Below are 18,587 nucleotides of genomic sequence, written 5' to 3' on the forward strand. Positions count from 1 at the left end.
CCCTGGGAACATCGGATTAAATAGTAGGGAACGTCACACTAAAAAGCCTGTTATCAATAGTGAGAACACACTGAATGATTTACCAAGGGAGTCCAAACTCACTTCACCTTAGATCAAATGTGAGTGAGAACTGTTGGGATTTGGAAGCTAGGTACCCCTTGGCGGGGAGCTTGCGGAAGTTCACTTAAAAGGGTACTTATTTGTTTCTTTTATACTCTTTTTTCCTTTTTCTGTTTTTTTTTTTTTTTTATTTTTATGTTGTTGGGTCTCTCTTCCCTCTCCCTCTCCCTCTCCCTCTACCTCTCCCTCTCCCTCTCCCTCTCCCTCTCCCTCTCCCTCTCCCTCTCTCTCTCTCTTTCTCCCTCTCCCCCCCCCTGTGTGTGTGTGTGTGTATGTGTGCATCTGCATGTGTTAGCCAGAGCTTGTTATTGGATGCCTTCTTTTGTTGTGCTTTACTTTTATTTTTTTCCTTTGAGACTCTCACTGATTTCTCTCGATGGGCTGACCAGTGAGCTCTGTGGGTCTCCTGTTTCCCCACCTCTTCTCTCCTCCTAGAACAAGGACGGCATGTCCTTGTCAAAGCACAGCAGCTTTACCTGGGTACCAGGGATCAAACTTAGTTCCTCAGGCTTGCGTGACAAGTGCTTTATTCCCGAGTTGCTCCTTGGCATGTTCGGAGAATTGTTTACTCGGATGCCTACTAGGTGAGAAGCACTACGCTGAGTGCTGTAGCCGTGACAAGGTGAGAGTCCTCCTTAATGTCTGTCCTCAGGGAGTTTTCAGACCATCTGCTTCCTGTGCTGTTGGAAAAGCCTGTGCTAATGGAGCGAAGAACAAATGCCCCAAATATCCCTTAGAAGCCACTTTAGATATCTGATTTCTCGTGATCGAAAATATACATCCATGTATATGGATTATGTATGTGTACTAGAGAGAGGCAGAGACAGAGCAAAATTTGTGGCCAGTGCAGAAGCAAGGAGCACTGTGTCCTGATTTATCGAATGAAACATTAGGGAAGAGAAAACAGTCTTTACAAAATGTGCTTCTCCCTAGACTCTTCCTTCCCAAGCTTGTAATTAAACTAAGTTTATCTGTCTTGCTGCAGAAAAATTGAAGAGTACTTTCAAAGCTTTCTTTGTTAAAATGAAATGTAAACGTTTTGAAGCCCAAGCCCATTTGGAGAATGCAAACATTTTAATTTGCTAAGGGAACTAATAATTATCCACACTGATTTTTTTTTCACCTAATCCCATACGTGCTTTGCCATCCATATTAATGATATCAGTGTCTGTGAAACATTCCAAGTCAGGACATGTTGAGATGTCTTCGGTATCCCTCCACCTCCACTTACTTCTTCATACTTGGGCACTAAGTCTTACTGGCTCTAACTCTCAGATATTTTTCTCCCTTTTCTGTTCTGCTTCTATTATTCTTTGTATTTGATGTCTCGTTTCTCCTTTAGACCCTACCAATTGCTTACTTGGTGTGTCACAGACTCTGTCAACAAATGCCTATAGAGCAGCCTGTGTATTCGCTCCTGACATTAGAACTACCACACTTGTATCTTTAATACAGAATTCATACCTGGTCTCCAGGTATTTGCTGTTTCCATTTGCTGTCCCATTATGCTTTCATACTTTTCAAATTAACTGTTGCAGTTGGCACAGGGGGTGGTAGGAGTCACCATGGACTCTTCATCCTCATGGATCATTATTCTTAGTCCTCATCTGTGTCCCCACCGCCTCCCCCCAAGCTGGTTTCCTTTCTTCCCTGAGTTAGTGCCTTCTTCTGTTTTCTTATTACCCAAAGAGGCCATTTCAAAATATTGTTCATGTGCTAGAATCTTCAGTATACTAAAACTGGAGAAGATCATCATGGCTCCTGGATGAAGATGGTAAAATTTTGAAGCATTCCATTTTTTTTTTGTCCAGCAAATTTCAGGTTGTAGTGGAAAGCAAGCATCCATGCATTGTTGATGAAGGCCAGACTAGTGTGATTTGAGAGAAGTTTAAATGGTCTTTACCCACATTTAATCATGTACGCTCTTTAACTCAAAATCTATTGTGGCAATATATTCTAAGGAAAACATGGTAAATGTTATGGCTGAACTAAATACATTTTAGTTTCCTGTTTATAAGGAGTACAACAAATGTTTTTATGTGTTCTGAAGTAAAAAAAAAAAAATTGTTTGGTAAAGGTGAGGGCTGCCTCTGGTGGTAGGAAAAGTCACTGAGTTCGTTACTAGTGAGGTCCTGAGAAAAGGACAGCCAAGAGCAGAAAAAACTGGCAGACAACCTCCCTGTCCACTGAGGAAGGCTGACAGCTGAGGTTAGCAGGCTTACACCTGTGGTGGTTTGAAAGAAAGTGGCTCCCAAGGGAGTGGCACCCCGAGGAGGTCTGGCCTTGTTGGGGGAAGGGTGTCACTGTGGGGGTCGGCTTTGAGGTCTCCTATATGCTCAAGGTATGCCCCATGTTTCAGACTGCTTCCTGTTGCTGGCCAGTGAAGACTAGGACACCTGGCTCCTTCTCCAGCACGATGTCTACCTGCAGGCCACCATGTCGCACCATGATGATAATGGACTCAACCCCTGAAAAATGTAAGCCACCCCAATTAAATTTTTTTCCTGTATAAGAGTTTCTGTGGTCATAGTATCTCTTCACAGCAATAGAAACCCTAACTAAAACAGCACCTGACTCCAGGTGGGACTCAGAGAATGGCTACAAGAAACAGAAGCTCCCCATAAACCATGGTTCCCTCAGTCAGTGGAAAGATGTTACATGATCCCCTAGCTTAGATCTGGGCAAAAGCCAAAGGGAGTAATTGACTATTTACCCCAAACACAAAGAAATTATTGCTCAATTTTTCATTTCCCTCCACACCAGGAAATTTCTCTTCTGTTGTTGGGAAATGAGGGAATTCACACCTTCCCATTTCTAGTCTGTGGACTTGTAACTTGGTAAATTATTTTCTTCACTTTTGCCTCTGTAGTCCAAGTCCCAATCATGGGTTTCTTGGACAACTACATTGGCTTTTGACTGAGTCTGCTGCTTGCTCGTCAGTTTTTCCATGAGCTTGCGTACAGTTCCTCACTAGCTGCTTATGCCCAGTCTTGTATTTCTAATAATATGTTCCCAACCTCCCCGATGTCCTTCTCTACCTAACACCTCCCAAGTTCTTTCCAGCTGCAGAGCATCATACTTACTGTCTCTGTGGCAAGCTGTCTCTGGGTTAATCCCACTCCTTCTGGAATTAGCTGCAGGAAAGAATACTCTTTTCTCTGTCCTGTGCAACTGACTGCTGCTTACTCTCCATTTCATCACCTTCATTGTTTCTCCTCTAACATTTGTGACCATCTTGGTTGGCATCCTGTTGGTAACTGTTCCATCTTACAGTTGCTTGTGTCCCAAGTCTTGATATCATCCTGGACTCTTCTTTTTCTTTTTTACCTAAACTAAACTTCATCATGGAACGTGCACCATTCTATCTTAAAAATCCAGTCTGTCCGCTTCCCACTACCTCTTCTACTGTTTCCTTGCCTTAACCAGAGTCCTTGTCATATGTCTTATGGTTACTGGAATGGTCACCTAGCTGGTTTTCCTTTTTCTACATTTGACCACTTATAGTCTATCCTAACAGAATAAAATAGTCCAGTTGACTATCTATAGATGGTTCACATACTTCCATGAATCTCTCCTCTCAGAATTAAATTTTATAATATTTCACTATCCTTAATATGATCAGTCTCCCAGCCTCTTTCTAATTTCTTCTGTACTGTTTCTATTTTTCTGGCATTTAAATTCTTGAGGGCAAACCTTATTATTTTCATTGCTTCCCAATGTAAGCCAACTAGTGAAGTGTACCTGGTTCTTTATGCATTATATATGCATCTCATTACATATTTTGGATTAAATGAATTAATTATATCTATCTCTTCATCACTTTCCCTCTCTGTAGGATTCATGAAAGCAGGTCTTGATTCATCTTGTTTCATGGTGTAGCTCAAGTCTCCAGAGCAATATGGTAAATGCTCAACAAATTCTTGTTGAAGAAATAACTGCACATCCACTATGAAAACACTAGTGCGTTACTTACATTATACTGAGTTAATGAACATACATTATGCATACAGATAGCAGTTTCCATGCTTCCCTGACAGGCTGCTATCTATGGTGGGTAAGGAAGGTTATACAACAAAGCCAAAAAAATCAGCCATTCATATAAACAGGAATTCTGAAAAGCAATATGTAGGGACACAGTTGCCTCAAAATCACAGTGATGTAGGGAACTGGAATATGTTTATTATAGATCACAATTCTGTCTGTGATTTGGACTAACTCTACTAATGCTTCTAATAACTTCCTAAGGAAGAGGTTAGTGTTACTTGTAAACTGTGTAACCAAGGGACTAGGTGCAGGGCTTGTCTACAAAATCAAGAAGGAATTCATTTCAGTGGACAAGAACAAGATTTATCCTTTATTTTATTTTAAAAATTGTATGTGTATGAGTATATGTCTGTGTACTGTTGTGTCTTCAGTGCCCAAAGAGGACGGAAGAGAGTGTTAGCTTTCCTGGGACTGTTGTAAACATCATATGGTGCTGGAAATCAAGCCCAGTTCTTCTGGAAGAACAATCACTTCTCTTTACTGAACCATCTCTCCACCCCAGACTCACTCTCGAAAGAGTCAGAGGTGTGATCTATTTTGTTTTTCATCTGCTTCGAAGGGCACGCTCATCGCTGCGGTCTGTGTGCAAACAGAGGATCTGACACTGTTCTCTGGAATGGTTTGGATCTCTGATTTCTCCAGGGTGTCCTCACCACTCTCAAAGGCAGTTTCTTGTACCAATGGGAAAAGGAAGAAGCTGAGATGCAATTTTGTCTCCCAACTGAACTTGATTAAATGACGACTGTTCTAATCAAAAGTTTGAATCCTGGGGGGGGGGGGTGCATGCAATGCTGGTAACAGGTTTGAGAGTATTTGGGAAGAACAGAGGAAGAAAAAATAAAGCGAAGGTAGAGAAAGAATCAGGCAAGATGATAATTGTAGTAAAGCTTATTAAAGCATAAAACTAGGTGAACAAATCGCCTCACGGATAGCTAAGTGTTAAGCTTATTGCTAGACTGGCAGAGGAAGTGGAAGAAAGCTTTTTGAAAACATTACTTTTATTATTTTAATAATTTATGTAGGAATCATAGTAGCTGCAATCTGTTAGCCAGAAACAATTGCCAGCTGGTGTCATCCTGGAGTAACTATAGTAGGCCGAATGGAAATATGTTTTTCCTTTCACCTGGAGAGTGTTCCGTTTTAGAAAGTTTCTGTTCATTTTCTCCAGAATGTGATGTCTGCCCTCATAGATAAGGAGCCTGTTTATTGTGTGATTTAAGAGCTTTGATTGGGTTTACAACAAGTTCTACTGTGGTACTAGAGAGACCACACCTGGGACAGACAAGGTGTTTACCCAACCAAAGTTACCTATCATTAGAAATGAATTCCTGGGCACATGCCTGAATTATCTCTGCAATTGCCTTGAATCTATGCATTGTTTTTCTTGCAATTACCTCAAGGAAATGGTGGCACCCCATCAGCTGTTTTACTGAAAGCAACAACAACAACAACAACATAAAAGATTTTAGAGGATTATAGGATAATGGTTTTGAATATGTTATGAGGGCATACGTACTTATGGACACATAAGTTGTCAACAACATAGCCGTTGTATTTTTACAGTATTTTCTTCTGGAATTCTCATAAATGTCCCATTTTAATAACAATGCCATCGGTTTATGTTTGGCACTGTCTTTCCCCTTGTTTATCTGGAAACTATGACTAGATGCCATAACATTGCAGGATGTGAAATTGCTCTGTTTTGCCTAGCAAGCCATGGGGAGAGGGAAAATAACTTAATTGTTCTGTAGCAATTCTGTTGTCTCTTCCTGCCTCCTGCCTCAGAGGGTCCCAAGAGGGGGAGAGGAAATCATGAGCTGTGTTGTTGATGTTCCATGGATTTCTTCAGTGGTGATTTCAGGGTATTAGAAGCTTCTAAGTTTGGCTTTGCTTTCACCTGACCTTTCTTGGTTCAGTGTCCTCATCTCTGATGAGATATTACCCATCTTTCTTATCTCCTTAGAGTACTGTTCTGAGGAGCCAAGGAGAAGATGGCTAGAAAAGCGCCTTTCCACTATGCAAATTATCACCAACACTCCTATTATCCATTTGCCGATAAAGGCTCTACTGAACCATGAGATACAAAGCAGTGTTCTAGAAATACAATATTTCTCCAACAAAATAGTGTACAAAGGCATAATGACTTCTTACCTGCACATGAAGGCCAGAGGACAGCTTGGGATATTGTCTTCAAATGCCATCCACTTTTTATTTGAGGCAGAGTCTATCACTGGCCTGGAACTTACCAATAGGCTAAGCTGGCGAACCAGCAGGGTGATGCAGTGATCTGTTTGTCTCTTGTCTCTGCCTCCCTAACAACGGTGCTGAGATGACAAGCCCTGATCATCACACTCAGCTTTTTAAAAAGTTCCAGGAAAAGGCGCAAAGCTACACAGAGAAACCCTGTCTCGAAAAACCAAATTAATTAATTAAAATAAAAAATAAAAATAAAAAAATAAGAAAAAATTCTGAAAATTGAAACCCAGGACCTTGTGCATGCATTTTATCAATTATCTCCCCAGCCTTAAAAACAAAACAAAACAAAAACAAACAAACAAAGCCTTTGTCAACTTGATGCATTTATGAAATAATTCCTGGGCTTTATTGGGTTCCTCTTTCATAAACAACAACTCCTGTTTGGAGTGTAGTATGATCTCATTAACAGGATTTTAGTCTCGAGTGAGAGAAAACAGAGTCCAGAACGCTTTAGAGAAGCCGGTTCATTCTGCCCAACACCCTTCTCAGGGATGTAGACTTCTACAGTATCAAGAACGGTACGATATGGGTTGCAATTGTTAAAAGTTGAAAACGGGTAGAAGCGGAGGAGGGACGCTTTGTTGGGAAGCACCCCACCTGTCTAGAACAATAAAAATACCTGCTGATGAGCAAGCGTTAGCACTCCCAAAAGAGATCTGGATTTTAACCAATGGTTGCACATGGGACATGACAGAAGAGGCCCTGACAGTTCTGAGGATGAATTAAGTCCAGCACAGCTTCCCTACCGAGTAGAAAGGTGGGCTGATGGGAAAGTGTGGGATACCGCAGCTGGTGGATATGTCTGGTTGCTAACCAGGACATCTTTGGCCTGGACCAGGAATTCACACCAATTGCCCCAAATTTCAACACCCTGTCCCTTGTCTCTTGGAAAACCACACTAGCAGACCCAAACTGGAGTGGGCCAGGCACTCCAGTTTGATGTGAACTAGTTGGTATATCCATTCATTACCCAAAAATCACAAACTGTATTTAAGCAAAGATTGGATTCAGAGACAATTTCAAAATTTACACCCTCGAGAAATTAAGTTTCCAAAAACATCTGTGGACGGATAAGGACTTCGCCATGAAATACAGGTGAGGAGAGTTGGTGATATGTTTCACTTGGGAAAGGTTAGTCCTGAACATTGAAGAGCTCACTTTGTGTTAGTAGAACGAATTTTAGGAGGTGACCCTTAAACTCCATTTATACCCTGCATGGCTGCGTGCTGAACTGGCCTCGTGGTGAAAGACATGGAGGATGCACCGAACACAATGCCCTTCACATAGCAGGCGTTTAAGGGTTGCTGGTTGAATAAAGTTTTAGCGTTAATAGTTAATAGTTAAGGAAGGCTTGCAACAAACTTGAGCATCAGTTTGAATGCGTCGGGGAGACAGTAAGCGAAGTCTGGAGTCATTACCATGCTGAGGAGGGACAAGAAACCCCTGTCTGTGTGGGACTTCCTGTCATAGGGGTGTCATTCCCGCAAACAAGACCAAGCGGGTTCCTGGCCACGCTCCTTCTGAGAAAGCTGCCAATGTTGCCATTCAGAGGAATCAGCTCCTCGCCAGCAACGCCCTCCGTGGGGCCCGTTCTCGCTCCACGGGTAGCCTTTCTGTCCGATCTCCCCGGCTCCAGGCTGAAAGGATTCCCACCCCCAGCTGCCTACCGCGAGCCCCGCAGAGCCGCGGACTCCTCCCCTGGAAACTCCTCCGGGGCTGAGGAAGGCTTTGGCGCATGCTCTGTACCTAGGGCAGGTTTTTTTTTTTTGCTGCGGGTAGCAGGGCTCCTGTCACACCGGCTGGCGGGTTGTGGCGGTGCCAGCCCGCGTGAGCGAGTGTGTGCGCGTTGCCTGCGCCTGGGCGGGCGGACCCGGAGCAGTAGTGCGATTCGCCCGGGAGGCGGCTCCGCAGAGGCGTCTTGCTCGCCGACGCCGAGGGGCCGCTTTGCAAACTTGCGGCGGGCTCCGCGCACCCGAGGACCCGCGGGCGAAGGTGCGGGGCGCGGTGCACACGGAGGGCTGGGGCTGCGGGGCCGGGCCGCGCCTTTGCCCTTGGCCCGCGCCTTGGCGAGCTTCATGCAGCCCCTGTGCTCGCCGCCGCCGCCGCCGCAGCTGCCCCGGGCAGGTCCGGGACCCGAACCCCGCGCCCCAGCGCCAGAGCGTCTGCCGACCGGCGGCGGGATGCTCCGTGTAGCCTGAGAGCGCCGCGTCCCGGCGCTAGAGGAGCCGGCTCCAGCCAGGCGCCCCGGGGATCGCGAGGAGCCGTACACGCCGCCGCCGGCGCCCGTCTTCCCGGCTCCGTAGGCCCCGGCTCCGCAAGCCCCGGAGTGCGGCGGGGCAGCCAGCCAGCCAGCCGCGCTCCTCGGCGGCAGGGGCATGGAGGAGCGGCGGGCTCCGAGCCGCGCCCCGGAGTCCCTGAAACTTCCGAGCAGGCGCCCGATCGCGCCCCTGCCGCTGCCGCCACCGCCACCTCACCTGCCGGCCTGAGAGCGGGACCATGGATGAAAGGTTCAACAAGTGGCTGCTGACGCCGGTGCTCACTCTCCTCTTCGTGGTCATCATGTACCAGTACGTGTCCCCTTCCTGCACCAGCTCCTGCACCAACTTCGGGGAGCAGCCCCGCGTCGGGGAGGCCCGCCCGCCCGCCGCCCCGAGTCCCGCCCGACGGGCACAGGCGCCCCCAGAGGAGTGGGAGCGGCGACCCCAGCTGCCTCCACCACCCCGGGGACCACCCGAGGGGCCTCAAGGGGTCGCGGCTCCGGAGGATGAGGATGAGGATCCGGGGGACCCGGGGGAGGAAGAAGAGGAAGAGGAGGAGGAGCCGGATCCCGAGGCGCCCGAAAACGGCTCCCTGCCCCGGTTCGTGCCCCGCTTCAACTTCACCCTGAAGGACCTGACCCGCTTCGTGGACTTCAACATCAAAGGGCGCGACGTGATAGTGTTCCTGCACATCCAGAAGACTGGGGGCACCACGTTCGGCCGGCACCTGGTGAAGAACATTCGCCTGGAGCAGCCCTGTAGCTGCAAAGCCGGCCAGAAAAAGTGCACCTGCCACCGGCCGGGCAAGAAGGAGACCTGGCTCTTCTCTCGCTTCTCCACCGGCTGGAGCTGCGGGCTGCATGCCGACTGGACCGAGCTCACCAACTGCGTGCCGGCCATCATGGAGAAGAAGGATTGTCCCCGCAACCACAGCCACACCAGGTACCGTCCCTGTCCCATGAGGCTTTTGTCTGTTTCCTACCCCCCCCCCCAAGTCCCGACCCCGCCGGTCCCTTTGCTGTTTGCGCTCTGTACTGTTTGGCAGCGGGATCCAGCGAGTGGGACGGAGAGTCTGGGTGAGGGGTAAGGACCTCTGGATACCGCAGGGGTCTTGAGCTGGTCCCTCTCCCATGCTCCATTGCTTCTTTCTCCCCTCTGTCACCTTCAGATGTGTCCACAGCCATCCTGGTGTGCATTCTGCCCAGTGCCTAGCACTCGGTGATACGGTATTTGGAGCGGGCACTCCACAACAGCTATGGACTAGCCAGGGTATCCAGGGTCTGGGTTGGACCAGAGAGGTCGAATCTTGAACTTCAATTATATGGTGGAAACGCAAAGCGTAGGGGAGCTGGGAGTGCAGACACAAAGCGTGAGTTTTTCAGGAATGGGGAGGCTGAAGTATAATCCTCTCCTAAGTGGCTCTTGGTGACTGCTTGCCAGATCAGAAAACAATCCCTTTGATGCCGCTTTGAAGATACACGTGCAAATTTGCGTTCCCCTGTGGTAGCCCTAATTCTGGAGATGGTCTTTGTTGCTGGGCAATGCCAGGATTTGGACTCATGCTGTTCTCAGCAAGATTTCCACTCTTCCCCTTAAGCCACCCCCATAGCTTATTTCACCATTATCTGTTAAATGCCTACTGTGTGCCTGGGAGTGTGCCCAGTGGATGCAGAGATGGAATCCTTTACTGTCAAGAGGGGATGCTAGCCCGCTAAAACAGTAATGCAGCTGGAGACTGAGAAAGTTTGGAATCTTAGCTGCCAATGCAGCTGCTTCCAGCCTTGGAGGGATGCTCCGGCTTGAGAATATGGTCAGATGATCTTCTGCCCATTGCCATCGGGAGATTAATCTGACATGCTCAAGGGAATAAAATATTGAGAGATCAGAACACTAGTTTATTGAAGTTTTTATCTCAAAGGTTTCAAACAATTTGGTGTAAGGAAATAGGAATTGAAACACTCAGCTCAATATGTTGATATCAGATTTTGCTTTTGACATTATGGAAAAGCTTCATTTACTGGAAGCTACCCAGATTTTGAAATTTGCCACTACCGAAGCATCTAATTCTACTTCATTTCTCCGAGAATGAGTGGACTTTCATCATGGGATTTATTTTTATTTTTTATTTTTTTTACTCTAGCAGTTTATTAAGTACTTTCTCTCCCCGATGCCTCTTTCTGTTTCATAGAAATTGGCCAGAATAAGACATTGGTAGCCCTTCCGCCATAGTTTTTTGAAGGACTTTGCACCTGTAAATATTTTAATAGTACATTATTTTAGAACCTGCCATTGTATTTTAGCTTTAGTACTTTTAAATTGTTACATTCCCTCTTCCTGCCACACAGCACCATTGCTTCAATGTGATTGTCTCTGCTACACACCATCCCATGGTACGCCCTTTTAATTTAGCTAGTACACATCCTGGCTGAGACCAAAGAGTCTGTGAGCCCATTTCATTGCTTCCATTCTAGTAAAACCGAGTCTTTTCATTATTACGTCAACCCCGCTGAGGGTAAAAACCAAAACGATGTCTTAGTGGATAGATACATGAAGATTTACAGGAAATAGAGGAAGATGAGACAAATGACGACGTAGCTGGGTTTTGGCTAAGTAATGAGATGGTCCTGCTGTTAAAGGCCCCGTGTAGGCCACAGGTTGTGAGGTCTCCCTTCTATAGGAGATGCACATTATCTCTGCATTCCTGGCAGGGAAATTCCACCTTGACTGTTCAAACATGGTTTCTATCAAAAGCAAATGATGTTCTCAGTTTAACAATGGATCATAAACATTCATTTCTTTTTGAGCCATAAGTTATCAGATAATCAGTCATCTTGTATCAATTTGTTTTTCTTTATTTTTTTTATGGTGTTTTGTGTTGCATTGTGGGACTGTCTTATTTCTTTCCGCTCTTTCTCCTTTCCCCCAGTGAGTCTCAATCACTTTTCCTCATAGACACTGTAGGAAGGAATAGCTGTGATGTATGTGAAGTGCTCTGCATCAAAAGCTATAGGGAAGGAATTGAAGAGACGTTAATAGTAGCATCGTGCTAGCAGAGAAGATTGAATTAGTTGTCTGTCATTGTAATGTCTGTGTACAGCATTCTACAGTCAACAAGATTAGCCTGGATAATGGAGGGTACATTTCCACAATGCAAAATGGCAGATAATCTATTGCTACATAATGGGAACAAGGTTCTACTTCAAATAGGGCTGCCTCTAAGCAAAATTGAGAAGGAGCTCCTGTTGGCTTCATTTCCCTGGGCTCTCTGTTTCTGGACCCCTCTTGGCAGCTCCTCCCCATTTCTCCTAAGGATCAATGCCCTCGTGGATCACTTATTGGTAAATGCAAGACTCTGGAGCCGGGAGAACGTGGATCTTGCATGTTGTGTGTTACACTCTTTCAGAGCCTCAGTCTCAATTCTCTCCCCTTTGTAGTGCAAATAGTAATTAGGATGTCCCATGTAGGTGTGTTTTGAGAACTAAATGGAACTAATCGATGGAACATACTTAGCATAGTATGTCTACACAGTACACTATGCTGGTATATAATTCTTAATATTTAATACCTGTACGTATGGTGATTGGGTAGTGGGAGCGGAGGGAGGGACATCCAGGGTAGAGACAGAAGAGAGGAAGCCAACTCTGAGAGAACATGGGGGATTGAAGGAAGTATCATATGGATTTTATAGGCTCAGGAAGGGGCAAGACCACAGGATATCACAAAGGTGAGTTCTGACTACAGATAGTGATTGGGATGGGATTGGAAGCCAACAGGAAGATGGTTTGCCTGCATCACTTAAAACAGTCATTTTCCAAGGATTTCTTCCTTTGTGTGATGTTTTTCCTCTCATCACTTCCTCAGTAGGTGGTCCAGTCTCACGGTCTGGTGTGTATTCTTCTTTAAAAATCTTGTGTGTGTGTATGTGTGAGAGAGAGTGGGGTGGGGCTGGTTTTGGGGGCTGGGCATATTGGGCATACGCATGCTGTGGAGTACTTGTGGAGGTCAGAGGTCAGACTTCACCTTGCTTGAGGCTTGTCTCTTGATAGCAGATGCTCACACCAGGCTGAAGGGTCTGTGAGCTTTTGAAGATTCTCCTGTCTCTGGCTTCCATCTCATCACAGGAATGCTGGGATCACAGCCATGGTGTCTGGCTTTGTACAGGTTCCGGGGTTCTGAACTCAGGTCCTCATGCTTATGTGGCAAAAGCTTTACTCACTGAGCCATCTCCCCAGCCCGGGCTCCTTTTTACTTTATGTTTCCTTCCCTTTATCTATATAGCCTAAGCTTTAGGAGAATGCTCTTTACCAATACGGAGTATGGATGGAATCATAGCATTTAATAGCAAAATAAAAAAGATAAAAACCACTGAAGAGAAAACGAATCCCAATTTTGATGAGCATTCTAACACTAAAAAGGTGAGGTGAAGTTATTGAATTTTCCTGAGGGAATTTTGTTGCTCTGTTCAGTGCTCTGACTACTGTGACGTCTCTGTCTGTAGATCATGGAGAGGACTGTCTTAATTAACTCTTCTAATATGTCAGGTGCTCTGACAGTAATGGGAATGTGGTTTTGAGTAGTGCTGATCTTGTGTGAGCCTGCCTGTCAGGAAAGGTAGCTTTAACCTTGGGAAGTGGGTACCATCTTCTCTTGCACACTGCAAGAAGATGCTCTTCCATATCTATCCTCCAGTAGGATGTCGAGAGTATGTTTTCTGTTGTGACTCATGTTCCATTGATCCTATTAGGATGGCTGATTTCCTATGGATTTGGTACCTAGATAGAACTCTGTGCTGCAAGCGATATAAACCCACTTCAAGTGTGTGTGTGGGGATTGCTGACTTATGTAAGTATACGACAGAACGGGAAAATGTGGCGGTGGTTTTAGCAATGACTGGAATCATGGGATCCTTCTCCCCACATTCCTGTGCATGTTCTGGCGGAGGACCTCAACACATGAGGCAGGTAAATGACTTCTATGCCTAAATACTCCGCAGGGAGACAGGGAAGCAGGCCTTCACCGAGCTTCAATTTTCAATCTTGGAGAAATTAACTCAGGTTAATTTCAGCTTGGACCTTGTGACATTTTCAGCCAATCACTGTGGTCAGGATGATGAAGTTCTTTGACTCACTTTTTATCACCAAACCATTTCCATAACACACACGTGCACATGCATGCGTGGTGTGTGTGTGTGTGTGTGTGTGTGTGTGTGTGTGTGTGTGTGTGTGTACGTGATCAGAAAAAAAGATGCTAGTATAGATGCAGTGTCTGGGTGGACCACAGGATGTTCACTAGTGTCAAGTACAGTTGCTAATCAATGAGAGAAATGAACCTTCAGTCATCTTTGCATTCTACTGAAAGAATGCTTTTAAGCAAATGATAATTCGTCTTGATTGACATCTGATTGATAAGCATTCATTGATATCTGAAAGCCATATTCACAGTCATTGAAGGCATAGGTAATGTTTACTGTGAACATGGAAAAAGTAAGGAGAAACATCAATTTTGCCTTCAGTACTCAAAAGAAGGAGGCGTGGAAGGTAAAGGAGACTTGTTTCATATCAACCCCGAATGTAGAATCAGGATGAGACTTGGTGGGGTTTCAACTTGAGAAAGAGCTTCATAAACTTTGTAGCTGTCTTCAGTCAGCATGAACTCTTCTGTGAAGTGAGGTGGTCCCCAGCAGTGGGAACTTTGGCAGTGTCTGGTTAACCACTGATGAAATTCCTTCCTGGGAAAAGACAGCCTGGGTGGCCCTTTCCTTAAGAGTCCTTAGTTCAAAGCTCAGCTGAACTGAGGGGTTCTTCTTCCTTCCTACCACGTGACTGGAAAAGAAGAGCCAAGATCATAAATGAATCAGCTCTCTAGCATTCAGGAATATTTCTACCAGGAAACTTCAGTACAGCACAACCCCAGAGAAGAGATTGCCTGCACATGCAGAGCCCAAAGCAGTGGGACCTTTAATGACATTGTTTTCTTAACAGATAAGAAGACACAACACAACTCACCCTACAGCAATCAAACAAACAAACAAACAGAACTGCTTTGAAACCTCATCGGCTTTGCCTATAGACAGCATGCTGGAATATACGTCTTCTGCAGAGCTCCGACTCAGAGATTCTGGGCTACAGTAGCCTGCACTGCTGTAGAAAGCATGCTCTGTTTGCCATCTCTTGTAATTAAAAGTGCTGAGCTGCCAAGAAGGTTAATTTTTTTCCCACAAGGTTTGTGTGCCGTGTAAAAACTAAAGAGATAAGGTTTTGTTCTGTCGACACACTGTGCCACTTGCTTGTTCATGGCAAGGAGGCCCCTTAAAGGATCTCCTCTGTCTCAAATCACCAATATTTCTGTGAGTCAGGAAGAAGTTAAACACCTTTGGTTTTCTGAGTGGTGAGGATATAACTGCCAATAGTTAATCATAACAGATGATGTATTCCACTGCCTTCTCTCGCTGGTTACTGTGGGGGTTTTTGGTAGGCTCAACTTTTGAGAAACAGAAATGTTTGAGTGATAATTAGAAGCAAGGTAAATTTAGCCAATGATGTGGTTTTGCTTAGTCTCAGACTCTTCTATGATTCCTTAAAGCTAATTATTATCATCTCCCGTTGACTAAAGATAATCAGAATCTTAGGGCATCTGAAAATTATTTATGCTTGATAATGGATTAACAGTTTGATACTGTCAAACCCTAATGTGACTTTAAGAGTTACAAAATACATCATTGGGTAGGGCTATTATGAAATTAATTGAATAGGGAACTCTTATTTATGTATTTTGTAATAATCAGTTACCATGTGTTTAAAATTTCTAGATGTTGAATATCATGGATAAATTCTCTGTTGATTTTAATTGGCTAATGGTACTTTATATCAGTTATAGCTGAGCATTTAACGATATGTTGGAAAGTGTACTCAAATGATGTTAGCTTAGAGAGTGTTATTTGTTTTTAATCTTCCTGTGGCATATACTGTTGCTCTGTAAAACACACATGAAGTGCTCAGCACAGAGATTATCCCATGGAAGATGCTCAGTAAATGCCTGCTTTTAGATTGCCTTTAAAAATTATGGTGTAATTGACAAGATTGTGGTCCTTTAGAAAATGATCGGACACTTTGCTTCATGGCTGTTATTTTGGGTGTAAATTCAACTTGTTAGCAGTTGAGATCCACAACTAGCAAGATGCTCCATTTGATTGTCCAAGAGAAAAGGAAAAGTAAGAAAGATAAGGTTTATTGTGCTATGTGTGTAGATTCTCTTCTTATAATAAGAAGGATATCAGTTTATTTGGGAACACACAGATAGACTGAATTTTGGAAAGGTTATTTCATTATACATTTTTAATTTAGCAAAAATATCATGTTGAGCTGGAAGGATGGATGGAGGACAGAGGTTTACATCATCTTAGGTATATTTTGACTTGTGATCACTATTGGTCAAACCAGATAGCAGAGTTGGGTTGGTCTGGTTGGAGAATGTGTTGTTGGGGGACCAATGGAAGAGAGAATGAATTAGGAAAGCATTCTCAAGAGAAATTGTAGGAATCTAATGACAAACTTATTAGCAACTGAAAACAATGCTGCTCTCTGATTTGTGAACACAATTAAAGGTTTAGAGTTGAATTCCAAAGTCAAACCCTGGGGATTTTAATGTGGTTCAGCCTCTTGTTATGTGACCTTGGCCTATCAGTCACCTGCTCTACATGTCCATTGCTTTTTTGGAAAATGGGGAGTGGTAAGAGTGTTATAACTTACACTATAATCTAAGCATCAATAACCTATGCTGTGCCCTTAGAAAAGATTTAGGAAGTCGTATATATGGTTAGCCATTATATTTTCTTGGGACTTGTCATATACATACATCTTGTAATGTGTAAAGATAAAATGAAAGCTGTGTTATCCTCTGGGAATCTGGAATCTTTATCTGAATAGAGTAGAAGTCAATGATGAGTTGTAACACAAAAGAAATGGCTGTGAAGGAGAAAAAGTCAATGTTGATTCACAGAGTACGAGGGACACTGAGTGGGTACTTAGTTAAATGGAAAAGTGAAGTATTTTCCCCCAAGCATACTGTTTTTTTTCTAATGGGAAATTAATGAAACAGCAATAAAATGTTTAAACATACACAATTAAATTCATACATGAAAAAGTCCTGCAGTGAAATTGAATTAGTTGCCTGTGGGCACATAAATATTTTTAGTTCATTGCTATTATTAATATCTAACCATGCTTTTATTGGTAAGTACTGTCATTTGTTTTAAGAACCCTTCATCTAACACCGTGGATTTATGTTGGACTGTGCATTCTAATTTCTCTATAAACACAAGATGTCATGAATGTCAATCACCTTGACTTCCTTGGTATTTATTCATTAGATTTACAGAATATTCTTCCAAAGAATTCAAGATTCTGGGTATGTAATTACAAACCTGTTTGATGGACCACAATTAGAAACCTGTAGATTTCTATGGTTTATGTCTAAAGCTAAAGCAGACACAGAAAGATGAGCAAAGACAGGTTTAAAGAGTTAGAACTTAGTGCGCGATGGCAGTCTGAGAAGACACCTGTATTTCAGTAAAGAACAAGGCCATATGCGAAGGAGGAGCGAACAGGGTGATGGCATGGACTGTGCATTTCGACAGAGGAGGAGAAAGACCAAAGTGATCAAGATGAGTGAACTCAAAGAGAGCTAAACCAGAAGGAGGTGACATTGAATGGAGCAAACAAAACTTTGCCCTGTATACAGTGGCTCTGTCTTCTTTATGTACTTATAAGATGCTATCAGCTATCCAACAGGCTATCTGTTTTGGATATGACTATATTTAAATGTTGCTGCTATGTATTTACTAATAAATACCTTCTCTTTTTTTTTTTAAAAATAATTTTTTATTTTATGTACACTGGTGTGAAGGTGTCAGATCTCATGGAACTGGAGTTAGAGACAGTTGTGATCTGCCATGTGGGTGCTGGGAATTGAACCCAGGTCCTCTTGAAGAACAGCCAGTGTTCCTAACTCCTGAGCTATCTCTCCAGCCCCTAAATACCTTCTCTTTTGTAGCATGTTACAGTCTTACAGCATCCCTGGCTTAATTAGTATGGGTCCTGGCACCAATTGAGATTTTAAAGTCATATATGTCATAGAGGTCCAGACTGGGATAAAAGAATGGACATTGGACCTCCAGGTACCTTTTAATTAATAACAAAGGGAGATTGTTAGTCCATCTGGATAGCAGCTGGATATGAAGTAGCAATGGGGAAGACTGGTGTTATTATATTTATTGTATGCTGGTGGCTAACAGGAGATACTGTCTCAGTAGGAGAAACCCAAGAAGAGGTATATGGGATAAGAGCTGTTTATAGAAATCTCCTTCTGCTGCAACTATGGACCTGACTGAGGCATAGAGAAGGAAAAGGTTTGGAGGATATATCCTGACCATTTTCTCCTCTTACCTGTACATCTTTCCTCATTGTCTTCTACTGAGTGACTCTACCTGGAAGCTAAAAGGTATGGAAACTAGTTAGTTGATATATTTCATGGACTCCAGTGAGGCAGAGAAGGATGGAAGCAAACCCAGAGTTGTAGGTATGGAACTGCTGAATCTGGAGAGTGATTTACACAGTGTCTTCAAATAATTTGAGTTGCTTCACCATTTTATGGATGTCCCGGTTCTTGTCAACAAATGAGGTGAAGAACAGATAACTGTGTTGCATGCATCTCTTCTGCACAGAATGCAGTATCAACTTAAAGAATGATGAAAGAAGAGATGGATCCTTTACAAAAGGAAAGTAACTACAGGGACATTTGCCGAATTAAAAAAAGTCATGCTATTTTGGATATTTGTCACCAGAATGCACCTGAACCAGTTGGTTAATAGTGACAGATTTGGGCTGTTAGATCCGTGTTAGGATGCACAGT

The 18,587-nt window shown here is 43.9% G+C and overlaps 1 protein-coding gene across 1 annotated transcript in view; it reads left to right on the forward strand.

Moving 5' to 3' along the window:
* The first annotated feature begins 8,810 nt into the window (after nucleotides 1-8,810).
* The window catches only part of Hs6st3 (heparan sulfate 6-O-sulfotransferase 3), a 714,453-nt gene continuing 704,676 nt past the window's right edge, over nucleotides 8,811-18,587 (forward strand). Inside the window, exon 1 of the mRNA XM_006978756.4 lies at nucleotides 8,811-9,620. Within this exon, the coding sequence (XP_006978818.1) occupies nucleotides 8,917-9,620 (704 nt within the window). The 5' untranslated portion in view covers nucleotides 8,811-8,916. The remainder of the gene's footprint in view (nucleotides 9,621-18,587) is intronic.

Source organism: Peromyscus maniculatus, chromosome 9 (assembly GCF_049852395.1).
Source record: "Peromyscus maniculatus bairdii isolate BWxNUB_F1_BW_parent chromosome 9, HU_Pman_BW_mat_3.1, whole genome shotgun sequence".
NCBI classification, from domain to species: domain Eukaryota; kingdom Metazoa; phylum Chordata; class Mammalia; order Rodentia; family Cricetidae; genus Peromyscus; species Peromyscus maniculatus.